The sequence below is a fragment of the Cervus elaphus genome, chromosome 11 (genome assembly GCF_910594005.1).
Source record: "Cervus elaphus chromosome 11, mCerEla1.1, whole genome shotgun sequence".
Lineage (NCBI taxonomy): Eukaryota > Metazoa > Chordata > Mammalia > Artiodactyla > Cervidae > Cervus > Cervus elaphus.
In genome coordinates, this window is record NC_057825.1 from 96575705 (window position 1) to 96591979 (window position 16275).

A 16275-nucleotide genomic window follows, 5' to 3' on the forward strand; every position below is an offset into this window, starting at 1 on the left:
ACAGCAGGAGTCTGTAAACTGAAAATTCATTCCCCCCCCTCCCCCGCCCAGCACCTCTAGGGCAGGTGTCTTTAAAGGGGAGTGCATGTAAGGATAACCCACTTGGGTACCAGAAAAATGTTAGTGATGCTGGACCTGGGGAGCAGACAATCTAATATCATCCTTAATGCGCTGGGTGTCCTGAGTGGGTATGGCAGGGTTAGAGGGGGTTGAAGGGGACTCACTCACAGGTTAGAGGGGCTCATGGGGCTTACAGGTTAGAGGGGTTGATGGGGTACACTCACGCGTCAGGGATCAACAGGCCATCTTCTCAGAGGTTGGAGGGATTGATGGGGAACCAAGACACAGGTGAGTGGACACCCTCTTTATTAGGTCAGTGCCCTCATCCCCCTGAGGCTGGAGGGGATGATGTTATAGTATTTGGGGACAGATGTAAATTGCCCAAAGAGATGAATCACTGTCTTTAAGGTTGGACAGCTGCCACAGTAGGTCCAGATCTGCTGGACCTAGTCCCTAATTCTTCCTTGTTTCTGGACCTCTTCATCTGAGTAGTGACAGGAGGAAAGGAGAGGAAGTCTCTCAGTTCCCTAGAGCTGCTTTCTCCAGATGCCCATCCTCAGTTTTAGATGCTGAGGGTGCGATGTCTCCTTCCTGGCCCCGCGTGGGGCCGTGCTCTGGGAAAGCCCCGTGTGGACCAGGCTCTTTCTTGAATATCCACTCCGTTGGGTCTAGTGTTAGAGTGCCTTTCCTGTAAGTCCCAAGCAGATAGGCATGTTTAAGTTTATTATGCTCACACACCCAAAGACAAAGACTGCCCCGTAACTAAAGCAGTGACTTTCTCCTTCTGTCATTCTTTTTTTTTCCTTCCCATGCAGACCTCACCTGTGTTTCATTCAACAAGCTTGTGCAGTGGCAACCACAGGTTTGGGGGTCTTGAGATGGTGTCTTCGCAAAATAGCGAGGAAAAGGAGAAAGAAACGAGCCCACGGTTGCACCCCGAGGCTTTCCGGCCGTCGGGCAGCCAGAGCCCCGACTCGAGATTGGTGAGCGACGTGGCTCCGCCCCCGCACGCGGAGGTGGTGGGGCGTGGCTTCCAGGCCCCTCCCGGGGTGGGCCTGACACAGGTTACTAGGCAACCTGGGCACCGATGCCTCTTTGCCTCATTGGCCAAAAGTGGAAGGGGTCAGAGATGCCAGTGGCCTGAACGCTTCCGGGTGGGTGGAGGATGTGGTGGGACGTCGGGGGGCAGTGACATTCCACCCGCCCTTCAGGGAGCATCTGTCCGTGCTCTCCTGGTGGGGTTTCCACGTGCAGAACAAGTCTGTCTCCTTTTATCCAGCGGTGTAGCGGGACTCCTAGGTCCAGCGCTGCTTTTTTTGGCCCCTAGCTGTTTTCTAGTTTTACTAAGCTAAAAAATACCTTGGTTACACTTGTGATTGTTTTCTCCTCCGCAGGGAGACTCTGTGGGCAGTGGTAGATAGACCAGGAAGCTGAGCTGTGAGATGGTGCCCTGGCTGGAGGCACGCTGTGTGGGCACCGCCAGTACCAGGGTGGCTGTGAACAGGATATCTGCCCCTTGGCCGCTTAATGGCTCATGTATCACGGATTGTTAGCTTTATTTATTCAGAGTGAAGCCTTCTGATGTGCTGTTCAGAGATGCTCACTGAATGCCCATTGTTTAAACCAGTAAGAATATTGGCTATATGTGTGCACCTCTCCCATGACTGGAGAATACAGATAATTAAGAGCATACATAAACTTCTTGTTTAAAAGGCACAGAAACATTCCTGCCAGCTAGGAATTCTAAAGGATTTTCAAAATTCATAGTTTGAAAAGATTTCCTGTTGCCTAGAGACATGTCTCTTTCTCATCTCTGCTGCTGAGAACGGCGTCATTTTTTTTCCAGTTGGCAGTTTTCCCTCTGGCTGTCAGGAAGTTCCAGGCACATCATGAGAGCCCCTGGCTTCCCTCTGCCCTCTGAGCTGACCTGTCGGTTTGGTGTGGACATCCTGAGGGGCTTCCCCACCCCCGCCCCGCCCCACCCTCCGTCGGCTTTGCGTTCCCTTAGTAGTTCAGATGCAGCAGCAGCAGCAGCCGTAGTTCAGATGAGCACACTCTTACTGTCAGCTTTGCCAAGGAAATGGCATTTTATTCACGTCAGGTCTCCCACGGGGCTCTGAATTCCTGAAGGGCTAGTGACCTTTACATCCCGCGTGCTGGTGGACGTTCAGAGGTGCCTGCCCAGCGAATTGCTTGGCACAGGTGGGTGCTCTCTCAGCCGAGGGAGCGCCCTCTGTGATGGGCTCTGGACGGTGCCTCTTCGTACGCCGAGCGTGTTTCCGCTTCCAGTCCAGGGAGCAGATCAAGGTGAGCCTCTGGAACGACCACTTCGCGGAGTACGGCAGGACAGTGTGCATGTTCCGCACAGAGAAGATCCGGAAGCTGGTGGCCATGGGGATCCCCGAGTCCCTGCGCGGCAGACTCTGGCTTCTTTTCTCAGGTGAGGGTTTCTGGGGTCTGCAGGCCCAACTTTCATTTCTGGAGCAGACACAGGACAGAGGCCTTGAACTGCATTGGGGGTGGGGTGGGGCGGGGAGTGTGTGTGCGTGCATGCTTGTGCATGTGTGTGCGCGCATGCAGATGGGTCCTCTCGGCCTGTGACATGCCCGGCTGGGACCTGGGACCTTCCTGTGGGGACTGTGGGCCAAGCTGCTGCAGCCTCTGGGCTGTGGGGTCCCCAGTCAGCGTGAGGTCTGGCAGAGGGATCGCCTCCCCTTTAGCAGTGATTTTATGAGTCTCTTCATTGTCCTCAGAATTCTGTTCAGAACCCCCTGGATGTGCAGTGTCTAGAGACCTGAAAACATCTTCGGAAGTCGTTCACTTTGTGCTTTACAATAGCTCCCTCTGGGGACACTTCCTCCTGGTCCCCCGGCTGCGGGGGGTGCACACGGAGCCGAGGGGTCTTCTCTCCTGCCCGCATCCTCCTCCTGCTTCACTGGCTCTGGGACTCTCCCTCTGCTGCTTTGGGGCGTCTCTCATCTGATGCTCGCCGGTGGATGGGCTGAGCCTGGGGCCACGGTCTCCAGAGGCGTCTTCTGTGAGCCGCGTGGTGCCCTTGGGTGAAGGATCGGGGGCCCCGCCAGCAGGAAGGGAGGGCCCTGCGGTCAGGGTGTGCTGGGGGGGTGGCGGCCAGGGCTCCACCTTCCTCAGAGACCCTTCTGGGAGCCTTTGGAGGCTGGGCCTCCTTGTGTGTTCCACATAATTTTTGTTTTTAATTAGTTTGTACTTTATCTTTGGTTGCGCTGGGTCTTCGTTGCCGCACACGGGCTTTCTCGAGTTGTGGCAGATAGGCCACATGCATGCATCTGTTCCTGAGGAGTACAACTGATTATAAGTATGTTAGTATAAAGCTATTTTTAGTATGAGCTCTTCTCCCCCCATCTCTGCAAGGTTATTCTTAGAAAAGCCATATTATTTCATTTTTCCTTTTTTGTTTTAGCAGAAGTGAAGTTCCTTTTGGTCGTGTGTGGTCTTAACTATTTTGTGTCGCTTAGATAGTGAGATCTCACTGAGGTGCTCCGGCAGGACAGGCCCTTCCCCATGTGGACTCTCTCCCAGAAATCAGCCCCCCTTGAAATGTTATTTTTAAAAAACCTTTTTGTTTTATATTGGAGAAGAGCCGATTAACAGCGTTGTGAGAGTTTCAGGTGAACAGCAAAGGACTCAGCCATACGTACACATGTGTCCATTCTCTCCCAAACTCCCCTCCCATCCAGGCCGCCACATAACATTGAAATGTTGCTTGTAAATCACCAGATGCCGTCACGGACCTTGCCGCGCATCCCGGTTACTACGGCAACCTGGTGGAGGAGTCCATGGGAAAGTGTTGCCTGGTGACGGAGGAGATAGAGCGGGACCTGCACCGCTCCTTGCCGGAGCACCCCGCCTTCCAAAACGAAACGGGCATCGCGGCATTGCGGAGAGTCCTGACGGCCTACGCCCACAGGAACCCCAAGATCGGGTACTGCCAGGTGAGCCGTGCGCTGCAGGGCCGCCCCAGGCCAACCACCCAGGCCTCGGGTGCAATGTTTTTAGCCGTCTGTACCAAGGACTGCCCTGTGAGGGAGTCAGCCTCGTGGGGGCAGACCAGCTGATGATGTGGGGGGAGTGTTACCAGTGCCCAGGAGAGCGTGGCATGAGCAGGCCCCTGTCCTCAGGAGGCCATTCGGCCTTCATGGCCTCCCAGCCTCCACCGCAGGATGGCATTGATGAAGCCGCTCTGGAACGTCCTACCACTAAACCATACAGAAGTCATCAGGATTATTTTAAAATCTGAACATAGACACAGAGATTGGTGGGAGTGGGTTCTGAGCCTAAGGCGTGCTCCACAGCCCAGCCCAGCATCACTCCCTGGGGCCAGGGACGAAGTAGTGGCTGATGATTCAGCCCAGCGGGTCTTGTGAGGCCCACGTTGATAACTGTGGTCACTCCAGCTCAGTCTTGATTGGCTGGGTATACTGCATCTCTCATCTGTGTGGTCTGGACTTCTGTGGATCATGGGCTTGTGTGCTGTTGAATGTCTCTGTGGTGCATGTGACCTGGTCAGTAACTGTCCGCTCCCCCGTGAATCCCCTGAGCAGTCCATGAACATCCTGACCTCCGTTCTGCTGCTGTACGCTAAGGAGGAGGAAGCCTTCTGGCTGCTGGTGGCCGTGTGTGAGCGGATGCTGCCTGACTACTTCAACCAGCGAGTCATTGGTAACTGTCTCCTCCCTTCCCCTCTGTCACTCGGGGTGGTTATACAGAGACTCGGCTAGTCCCTGCACCAGCACCGTCTGACTCTTGAATCTTCAAAACTAACTGATGTAACTCTCAGCACAGTTTTGGCAAAAAGGTGGAATGTGGTAACCCAGCTGCTTTTTTGCCACAAACTCTTACAGATTTTTATTTTTTGGCTGCGTTGTGTGGCGTGCGGTGTCTTAGTTCTCTGACCAGGAATTAAACCCATGCCTCCTGCGGTGGGAGCACAGAGTCTTAACCACTGGACCCCCGGGCAGTCCCCTCTTACAGATTTTGGATAAAGAACAAATTATTTTATGTGAATAGCTGAACTTGAGGAAAGAAAAATTCCTAGGTTCAAAAAGCAAGTTGAAAAGTGAAAACCAAAGAGATTTTTCACTGATGCTGAGGCCTGGAAAGAGAGGAGCTCTCCTTCTTGGTCCCCAGGGAGTTTGCGCAGACAGGAGATGCAGGGAGCTGAGCAATAATGGAGACCCGTGGGGCCCAACGTAAAGGGCGGAGGAGGAGAACTCCTCCCTTATCCAGACTAATGGTAAGAAAGGGCATTTGTGACCGCCTGGGCTCTGGGCAAACCTGTGTATGACCCCTTAGTGCCCAGGCATGCCCGCTGCTGACCTTCATGTGGTTGAGATTTGAATATGCACCCTCTCTGTGACCCAGCTACCTCCTCGTGGAGAAAATGACACGGAAATTGCTCTGGCCGGGCGATACACTTAGGGATACCTGATTATAATCCAGAATGAGAGGTGGAATTGGCCTAAACTTAGAGTGGCAGCCGTGGGATCAGAAACAGAAGAAGCAGTTTGAGATGGAATTTGGCAAAGGACTGGATGTAGGGACAAGGCAGGAAGAAGAGGCTTGAAGACTGAGGTCTGAGAACTGAGGGAGTATTATGAACACTGGGACGGAGGGAGGGCTGAATGGGAAGGAGGTGGCCTTTGACTGTCTTCCCTGGCCCCCTTCCTGTATTTGAGTGGCTAATTGGTTTGCTTCCCTCTTCCCTTCATATCAAGGGAGGTATTGAATGTTGTACAGAGCAGCAAGGAGTAACCAGAACCTTGAGGTCACTGGGAGGCATGCTGTCCAAGCCCTCACTGGGTGATGGGACAGATGGTAGTCAGCAGTGACCAGGAGACCCTCCATGATAATGGGACCACTGCCCCAGCACAGGGAACATTTCTACAACCCACAAAGCTCCCTGCCTCCTCTTCCCGCCACACACAACACCTGGTACTGATTTCTGTCACCACAGGTTTACTTGGCTTGTTCTTGAACTTGGAATAAATGTAATAGTTGAGAATGTTCTGACTTCCTTCACTCAAGATACTATTGGTGCATGAGCAGTTCCTTTTCATTGCTGCGTGCTATTTCATGGTACGTTCACACCATGATTCTTTCATCCCAGTCATTGGAGTTTCCAGTTTCTTGTTATAAGTCCCAATGATCATCTGTGTATAAGTCTTTTTGGAGTATATATTGACACTTTTCTTAGGCCTTACCCAGGAGTAGAATTCCTGGGTCATAGTTAGATGTTTGCTTAACTTTATAAGAAACTGTCATTTTTCCAAAATGGACAAAACGTATTCACATTATCTCACACCAGCAATGCATGGGAGTTCCAGTTGCTCCATATCTGTTTATACTTGGAACTTTCTGTCTTTTTAATTTTAGCCATTCTGATGGGTGAGAGTAGTATATCATGGTGATTTTAATTTCCATTTCTCTGATCATTGTTAATGATGTTGCACCTATTTTTCTGTGCTTATTGGCCATTTGTCACTTTAGAAATGTGCAAATCTTTTGCCTTTTTTAAAAAAAAGATTTATTGATTTCTTATTATCAAGTTGCATCAGTTCTTTATTTTTATTTTGATTACAAAACCTTTGTCAGATAATAGTTGCTGCAAATATTTTCTCTGAGTTTGAAGCTTGCATTTTCATTTTATGAATGGTCTCTCTTGAAGAATGCCAGTCTGTAATTTTAATGAAATCTGATTCATAATTTTTCTACAGTTAATGCTTTTGTGTCCTAAGAAATTTTAGCCTTTTGCCTGTATTTTCTCTTAGATGTTTTTTTAGCATTAGCTTTTATACCTAAATTCATGACACATTTCATATGTATTTTTCTGAATGGTTTGAAGTAGGAAGAGGGGTCCTTCCCCCCCCGCCCCCCCGCCCCAGCCCACGTAGCTGGGTTCTTGGTTCAGCACTGTTTTATTTTATTTATTAATAATTGAAGGGTAATTGATTGACAATATTGTGTTGGTTTCTGCCATACATCAGCATGAATCACCCATAGGTATACATACGTCCCTTCCCTCTTGACCCTCCCTCCTGCCTCCCACCTGATCCTACTCCTCTAGGGGTCCCTGAGTCATATAGCAAATCCCACTTGCTCTCTGTTTATATACGGTAGTGTGTATGTTTCAGGGCTACTCTCTGCATTCGTGCCTTCCTCTCCTTCCCCCACTCTGTCCACAGGTCTGTTCTCTGTGTCTGGGTCTCCATTGCTGCCCTGCAGACAGGCTCGTCAGTACCATCTTTCTAGGTTCTACATATATGCATTAATATACAATATTTGTTTTTCTCTTTCTGACTTACTCTGTATAATAGACTCTAGGCTCATCCCACCTCATTAGGACTGACTCAAATGTGTTCCTTTTTATGGCTGAGTAATATTCCACTGTATACATGTACCACAGCTTCTTTATCCATTCATACTTCGATGGACATCTAGGTTGCTTCCATGTCCTAGCTGTTGTAGATAGGAGCACTGTGTTTGAAAATGCCAGATGAAGATACTGTCCTTCCCCCATTGAATCACGTCGGTCCAAACATCAGAAGTCCGTGAACCAAGTATGAGTCCTTTCCTGGGTTCCCGTCCTGCGTCAGGGTTCTGTGTATCTCAGAGCAGTTCTAATCTGAGAGGGAGTGACCCCCTCCCCAGCCAGTCTCCGTGGCTCCTTCCCCAGGGGCCCAGGTGGACCAGTCCGTCTTCGAGGAGCTCATCAAGGAGCAGCTCCCTGAGCTGGCGGAGCACATGCACGACCTCTCGGCCCTGGCGTCCATCTCCCTGTCCTGGTTCCTCACGCTCTTCCTCAGCATCATGCCCCTGGAGAGTGCCGTGAACGTGGTCGACTGCTTCTTCTACGACGGCATCAAGGCCATCTTCCAGCTGGGACTGGCTGTGCTGGAGGCCACTGCTGAGGACCTGTGCAGCAGCAAGGATGACAGCCAGGCCCTGATGGTCCTCAGCAGGTGAGGCAGGGAGCCAGGCGGCGGGTTGGGTGGTCACTGTGGGGCTCCCCTCCACTCTCCCACCTTGCGGCCCCTGGGGCCAAGCCTTCCAGCAACCTTGTCGTTCTGTCCACCTTCCCTCGCTCCTCTCCACCAAGAGGCCGGAAGGTGAGGGTACTGGTGTCTTTCTCTGAACAGGCTCAAGTGGCCTAAGTCTAGATGGACCTTCGGTCACCTTGAACGGAAGGAGGGCAGGGGGCATGGGGAACCGTGGGCCTCAGGAAGCCGGCTGGGGGATGTGGACGTTTTGTGCATATAGGGCTGGGGTGTGGCAGTGAAGGCAAGGACCGCTGGCCCGAGGACATGTGGAACTGAGGGCGAGCTGGCTGATAAATGACAAGTTCCTGTTCAGAATACTGTGGACGCACAGTATTTACATCACTGGAAAGTCAGAAAAGTGACAGTGTTAGTCGCTTAGTCGTGTCTGACTCTTTGCGACCCCGTGGACTGTAGCCCGCCAGACCCCTCTGTCCATGGGATTCTCCAGGCAAGAATACTGGAGCGGGTACCATTCCCTTCTCCAGGGGATCTTCCCAACCCAAGGATTGAAACCTGGGTCTGTCACATTGCAGGCAGCTGCTTCGCCGTCTGAGCCAGCAGGGAAGCCAGAGAGAGCCAGAGACCTTGGAGACCCTCCTGTGGTTCTAGGGTCGCCATGTCTGTCTGCACGCTCATTTCTCCTTTCCTCTAGAACGAGTGTGGCTGTAGCAGCCGGGCCTTCCTCACAGTGATGGAGACTGGGGAGCCGGTTTGAGAGTTGCTGCCCACGTCTGGGGGCCCCTGTGAAGGTGGTGGGGGCTGCGAGGTGCCCAGGGTGGGGGAGGGGATGGTAACCCTTTGCTTTCCTGGTGTCTCATGTGCCCAGGTTTCTGGACCACGTCAAGAACGAGGACAGCCCGGGACCCCCGATTGGCAGCCACCACGCCTTCTTCTCTGACGACCAGGAGCCGTGTCCCGTGACCGACATCGCAGACCTGATCCGAGACTCCTACGAGGTGCCTGGGCCCCATTCCGCCCACCCGCCCTCACCCCCAGGTCTCTCGGGAGGTGAACTTCCAGGGAGGTGTTCGGGGCTGCTGCTTGCTTGCTGTCTGGATGCAGAGAGGACTCTGTGAGCGAGTGATCCCCCCTCCCCTGCAGAAATTCGGGGACCAGTCTGTGGCTCAGATCGAGCACATGCGCTGCAGGCACAGGATCCGAGTCCTCCAGGGCCACGAGGACACCACGAAGCAGAACGTGGTGAGTAGACGCCGCCTCCGGGCCGCGACTCCCAGTGGCCAGGTGCTGACCTGCCCTGGGTCTCCTGCTGCCTCCTGGCAGGAGAGGAGCAGCTTTTTTTTTTTTTTGCATTAAATTAACAACTAAGTGGTTCAGGTGGTAAAGATTCTGCTTGCAATCCAGGGGACCTGGGTTCGATAGCTGGGTCAGGAAGATGCCCTGGAAAAGGAAAAGGCAACCCCTTCCAGTATTCTTGCCTGGGAAATCCCATGGATAGAGGAGCCTGGGGGGCTACAGTCCATGGGGTCGCAAAGAGTCGGACACAACTGAGCAAATAACGACAGCTTGACAGCACTGAGCTAGTGGAGAAACAGCCTGGATTTAGTTTTAGAGTCAGACAGACTGTGAGCAAATTAACTACTGTGAGCCTCTGTTCCCTGGTTGTAAAATGAGGATAACACTCATCATGTGGGGTTAAATAACGGACAATATAGAAGTTGCCCGGTGCCGAGGGCCTGCAGTCTTTTTTTTGTTTGTTTTTTTAGGGGCCACTACTACTGGCGTAGGAAATGGCAAACCACTCCAATATTTTTTTAATTTTATTTATGTATTCATTTATTTTTGGCTGTGTTGGGTCCGCATTGCTGCGTGGGCTTTTCTCTAGCTGTGGTGAGTGGGGGCTCCTCTCCAGTTGTGGTTCAAGGACTTATTGCTGTGGCTTCTCTCGTTGTGGAGCATAGGCTGTAGGGTGCACGGGCTTCAGTAGGTGCGGCATGCGGGCTTAGCTGCTCTGTGGCCTGTGGGAGCCTTCCCAGACCAGGGATCGAACCTTTGTCCCCAGCATGGGCAGGCTGACTCTTAACCGCTGGACCACCAGGGAAGTCCAGGCCTATAGCGCTGGTGGTTATGCTGCAGGAACTTGCCACCCGAGCTCTAGCCTTGCTAGTGTTTGATCCTTTGCAAGTATTTAGACGCTTGTCCTGAGTCTTGGATGTGTGAATGAGAAAGGTTGAGGATGAAGAAAGGTTGAGAAAGTCACCAGAAAGCCGTCTCTGGGTGATCTGGGCGCCTGGCGTCCACTCCAGCGGGACGCGCCCTCTTGCCCCCGATCCTCCAGGGCAGGCAGAGAATTCACTGCATGCCTGTTTGTTCTTTCCTCGAGCTCCGGGTCGTTATCCCAGAGGTCTCCGTCCTTCCCGAAGACCTGGAGGAACTCTACGATTTATTCAAGGTAGGAGACTGAGGGGTGAGGAAGTGACAGACCCCGAGTCAGGCCGCAGCCACGGCTGTCCATATGCGGTGGGGAAGGGTCAGCATGGTCTGCTGAGCGGCCGCGAGGCTGGGGCGGCCCCTGCCAGTGGCTCTGGCTGGACGGTGCCTGCCGAGCCCGGGCATAAACGCCGCTGCGCTCGGCCGAGGCCCTCAGTGACGGGGACGTGCCCTTCACTGCCCAGCAGCAGTCCCAGTCAGCCACGGACATGACAGTGATTCTTACTGAACTGTCTGCTGGTATCCTTTTTTTCCCTATTGTTATTTTTTTTAATTGAAGTGTAGTTAATTTACAATGTTGTCTTTGATTCTGGTGTATAGCACAGTGATTCAGTTATACACATATATGTATTTTTTTTCATTATAGGTTATTACAAGGTATTGAATATAGTTTCCTGTATCACCTCATGTACGTTTTACTCATAACACCACCTACAAGACGTGTATACATATTTTTCTGTTTGTGGGACTGGTCTGGATGCTTATTTATGTTCTGTTTTCCTTGATGCTATTATTAACACTTTTTCATGCTGCCATTTGATCTTATTTTTAAATCATTTTACAACTTGTCCTGTTGGTAATGCTTAATAGTTGGTGGCCATTCCCTTTTCCAGGGGATCTTCCAGACCCAGGGATTGAACCTGGGTCTCCCCCATTGCAGGCAGATTCTTTACCATCTGAGCCTCTAGGGAAGCCCCAATACTTAATACAGTAAACTGTATTTTGAATATTTGGGTATTTAGGTGGATTCCCAGCTCTTGCTACTTACATCATCCTGCAAAGACCATTTTCAAGTGCCTTCCTAGAAATGTTCTTGCTCGAAACAGTCAATAGACATGGGGAAGAGGCAGACCGTGGACCCACTCCTGACCGCTTCTGCGGTGAAGGGGAGCGGAGCGGAGCGCAGGCCAGCAGAGCAGCGGCAGACCCAGAGGAGCCCGGCCACTGCAGCTCTTCTGGTGGGGACTCTGAGCCCTCGGTTCTCCTGAACTTGAATTGCTGGGTACTTGAAATAGTCCCAAGCTGTGTGTAGGTCCTTCTGAGTGGAGCCACAGAGCTGGTCTGACCCTCATGTAGCTGTCTTGTCACTGCCTGCTGCGGTCACTGACACATGAGGCTGGCTCAGTCAATTGCTGGCGCTCCTCACCCCCCGTCAGCAGGGTGTGTGATGAGGACTCCTGTAAACATCACTGATTTTCAAGTTTTATAGTTTTCTCTGTTGCATGAAGAGAAAATACAGAGTCAAAGGTGACTTGGTGTCCCATGCCCCCAACTCTCTTTGTCAAGGAGTTAAAACAGGGAATACTAGAAACACAAAAGCAGGTAAACCGAGGTGATATTTAGCATGAAGAGTCTAATTTCTTTAGGGCTGACTGTTCTCAATTTGGGAGAATAAGACACATCAGACATCTCAATTTATATAACTTAAAAGGTTGCTTTAAATTCATCATGAAAATAAACTGCATTAAGTACTAACCATATCATTAAACTTTCATACACGAGTATTCAAAGAAGACAGACAGCTATTTCCTGTTTCCTATTTCTGTCTTTTCTGTGAACGATGTGGGTGAAATTTATTTTCGTGTTTGTTGTTAGCTCTGCAGGCCCTTCGTTTGTGGAGGGCTAACTGCAAATGCTAACTGTGAGTACAGTGCCAGTTTCTAGATAACAATTTCAGGGAAACAGCATCGCAGGCGTGGGGTCTCGTTCTGTGCTACAGCCTGAGGCCCCTCCTGCGCGCACCAGGGTCGTCCTCACGCCCCGCAGAACAACCCTCAGACTGTCCCCCTCCTCAGCTCTTGCTCCCGGCCTTCTCTGAATTTCCTTGGCTTTTGTAGTCTGACCTCATATATTTAATTAATTAATTAGTTTTGGTGTTCCAGATGTTTATTAGGGAGTATTCTTTTTCTTTAACTTTTTATTTTTATAGCTGATTAACAATATTGTAGCTTCAGGTGGACAGCAGAGTGACTCAACCATACATATACATACATCCATTCTGACTTCGTATATCTCAATGCTTGTGTTTTTGTTTTAATTGGAGGCTAATTACTTTACAGTATTGTAGTGGTTTTTGCCATACACTGACATGAATCTGCCATGGGTGGACATGTGTTCCCCATCCTGAACCCCCCTCCCACCTCCCTCCCCATCCCATCCCTCTGGGTCATTGCAAGGTATAAGGTTCCCTAGTTGGATTTTGAATGTGTCTCTTGTCTTTTGAACCAGAGGTTCACTTTCCCAGGGAAAGGGCCACACAGAGATACCCGTACATCGTTGAGTAGATATGTGATAGGTTCTCATTAAGGATTAAAGAGTCTGTGCCTTAACTTCACTGCGTCCTTTCCTAAGCCTGGGATGAACAGGTGTGACTGTTCTCTGTGTTAACAGCAAACAGTCTTCTCTGACTGTCTCTTTTACAGACTCTTTCCTACTAAAGATGAACAGTGTGTACTTAGTTAAATCCATTTTTATTCTGAATTTAAGTCATCTTTCTTTTTTGCCTGAATACAATTCTTTTTTTTCCGTTTCATTGAGATATAATTGACCTACAGCATTGAATGTGTACAGCATAGTGAATTACATATATTGCAAAATGATTCACAGTAGGTTAACATCTATCATGTCATTTGTTATTCAGTTGCTCAGTCGTGTCCAACTCTTTGCAACCCTGTGGCCTGCAGCACGCCAAACTTCCCTGTCCTTCACCATCTGCCAAATCTTGGTCAAACTCATCTCCATCGAATTGGTGATGCTATCCAACCATCTCATCCACCTCTGTCATTCCCTTCTCCTCCTGCCTTCAATCTTTCCCAGCATCAGGATCTTTTCTAATGAGTTGGCTCTTTGCATCAGATGGCCAAAGTATTGGAGCTTCAGCTTCAACATCAGTCCTTCCAATGAATATTCAGGACTGATTTCCTTTAGGATTGACTGGTTTGATCTCCTTTGCAGTCCACGGGACTCTCAAGAGTCTTCTCCAACACCACAGTTCAAAAGCATCAATTCTTCGGCACTCAACCTTCTTTATGGTCCAATTCTCACATGTATACATGACTACTAGAAAAACCATAGCTATGACTATATAGACCTTTGTTGGCAAAGTAATGTCTCTGCTTTTTAATATGCTAAGTTTGTCATAGCTTTTCTTCCAAGGAGCAAGCGTCTTTTAATTTCATGGCTGTAGTCACCATCTGCAGTGATTTTGGAGCCCAAAAAATAAAGTCTCTCACTGTTTCCATTGTTTGCTCGTCTATTTGTCATGAAGTGATGGGCCTGGATGCCCTGATCTTAGTTTTTGAATGTTGAGTTTAAAGCCAACTTTTTCACTCTCTTCTTTCACCTTCATCATGAGTTCCTCTTTGCTTTCTTCCATAAGGGTGGTGTCATATGCATATCTGAGGTTATTGATAACTCTCCCAGCAATCTTGATTCCAGCTTGTGCTTCTTCCAGCCCAGCATTTGTCATGATGTACTCTGCATATCAGTTAAATAAGCAGGGTGACAATATACAGCCTTGTCATACTCCTTTCCTAATTTTGAACCAGTCTGTTGTTGCATGTCCAGTTCTAACTGTTGCTTTTTGACCTGCATACAGATTTCTCAGGAGGCAGGTAAGGTGGTCTGATATTCCCATCTCTTTAAGAATTTCCCAGTTTGTTGTGATCCACACAGTCAAAGAAAGGCTTTGGCATAGTCAGTGAAGCAAAAGTAGATGCTTTCCTGGAATTCTCTTGCCTTTTCTATGATCCAGTGGATGTTGGCAGTTTGATCTCTGGTTCCTCTGCCTTTTCTAAATCCAGCTTGACCATCTGGAAGTTCTCAATTCACATATTGTTGAAGCCTTCCTTGGAGAATTTTGAGCATTACTTAGCTAGTGTGTGAGATGAGTGCAGTTGTGTAGTAGTTTGAGCATTCTTTGGAATTGCCCTTCCTTGGCATTGGAATAAAAACTGACCTTTCCCAGTCCTGTGGCCACTGCTGAGTTTTCCAAATTTGCTGGCATATTGAGTGCAGCACTTTCACAGTATCATCTTTTAGGATTTGAAATAGTTCTCCTCTACTAGCTTTTTTCATAGTGATGCTTCCTAAGGCCTACTTGACTTTGCATTCCAGGATGTCTGGCTCTAGGTGAGTGATCACACCATTCTAATTATCTGGGTCATGAAGATCTTTTTCGTATAGTTCTTCTGTGTATTCTTACTGCCTAGTCTTAATATCTTCTGCTTCTGTTAGGTCCATATCATTTCTGTCCTTTATTGTGCCCATCTTTGCATGAAATGCTCCCTTGGTATTTCTGATTTTCTTGAGGAGATCTCTAGTCTTTTCCATTCTATTGCTTTCTTCTATTTCTTTGCGTTGTACACTTAGGAAGACTTTCTTACCTCTGCTTACTATTCTTTGGAACTCTGCATTCAGATATCTTTCCTTTTCTCCTTTACTTTTCACTTCTTTTGTTTTCACAGCTATTTGTAAGGCCTCCTCAGACAACCATTTTGCCTTTTTGCATTCTTTTTCTTGGGGATGGTTTTGATCACTGTCTTCTATACAGTGTTAAAATACGTCTGTCCATATTTCTTCAGGCACTGTATCAGATCTGATCCTTTGAATCTATTTGTCACTTCCACTGTATAATCATATAGATACAAAAAAAGCAAACCCCAAAACAACAAAAATGGTTTTTTTCTTGTGATGAGAAATTTTAGGACCTGCTCTCTTAGCAACTTTGGAATATACCATACAGCAGTGCTAAGTATAGTCATCATGGTATACATACATCTCCACAACTCATTTGTCTTTTAACTGGGAATCTGTACCTTTTGATCCCCACCATCTTATTCTACAACCCACCCCCAGCTCCTGCCTCTGGTAAAACCACGAATCTGATCCTTCTGTATGACTGGAATGATTTGTTATATTGTTTTAGATTCCACTTACAAGATCATATAGTATTTGTCTTTCTCTGACTTAATTTCACTTACCATAATGCCCTCAAGGCCCATCCAGATTGATGAAGCAGTGTTTTAGATTATATAAATCCATGTTTGTGACATCTGTCCCTTATTCTCTGAAACTGAGGACAGTTTTATTAGTCTTCTGTCTCCAAGTGAGATGGGAACAACATAACATACACTTGGTGTCAGGGGCTACTCTGGGACACACCCAGGACCTGAAACAGTGCCTTGTGTTAATATATTCCAGAAGTGTGCTTTTTAAAAGAACTGGAGTGTGTTTTATGTTGTTAGTTTCTGCTGTGTACCAGTGTGCACCAGCTGTCTGTGCACACGGTCCCCTCCCCCACCCCTCTGTTAGTTTCCTCTGTGTACCAGTGCGCACCAGCTGTGTGTGCACACGGTCCCTTCCTCCCCACCCCTCTGTTAGTTTCCTCTGTGTACCAGTGCGCACCAGCTGTCTGTGCACACGGTCCCCTCCCCCCCACCCCTCTGTTAGTTTCCTCTGTGTACCAGTGCGCACCAGCTGTCTGTGCACACGGTCCCCTCCCCCACCCCTCTGTTAGTTTCCTCTGTGTACCAGTGTGCACCAGCTGTCTGTGCACACGGTCCCCTCCCCCACCCCTCTGTTAGTTTCCTCTGTGTACGGTGTGCACCAGCTTTCTGTGCACACGGTCCCCTCCCCCCACCCCTCTGTTAGTTTCCTCTGTGTACCAGTGTGCACCAGCTGTCTGTGCACA

At 49.2% G+C, this 16275-nt stretch overlaps 1 protein-coding gene across 4 annotated transcripts in view; it reads left to right on the forward strand.

Moving 5' to 3' along the window:
* The window catches only part of TBC1D8 (TBC1 domain family member 8), a 143569-nt gene that overhangs the window by 103685 nt on the left and 23609 nt on the right, over positions 1-16275 (forward strand). For all 4 annotated transcript variants that reach the window (XM_043918570.1, XM_043918571.1, XM_043918573.1 and 1 more), the window contains 8 exons: positions 876-1043; positions 2350-2500; positions 3817-4031; positions 4641-4758; positions 7772-8057; positions 8962-9091; positions 9237-9335; positions 10477-10545. In XM_043918570.1, the coding sequence (XP_043774505.1) occupies positions 876-1043; positions 2350-2500; positions 3817-4031; positions 4641-4758; positions 7772-8057; positions 8962-9091; positions 9237-9335; positions 10477-10545 (1236 nt within the window). The remainder of the gene's footprint in view (positions 1-875; positions 1044-2349; positions 2501-3816; positions 4032-4640; positions 4759-7771; positions 8058-8961; positions 9092-9236; positions 9336-10476; positions 10546-16275) is intronic.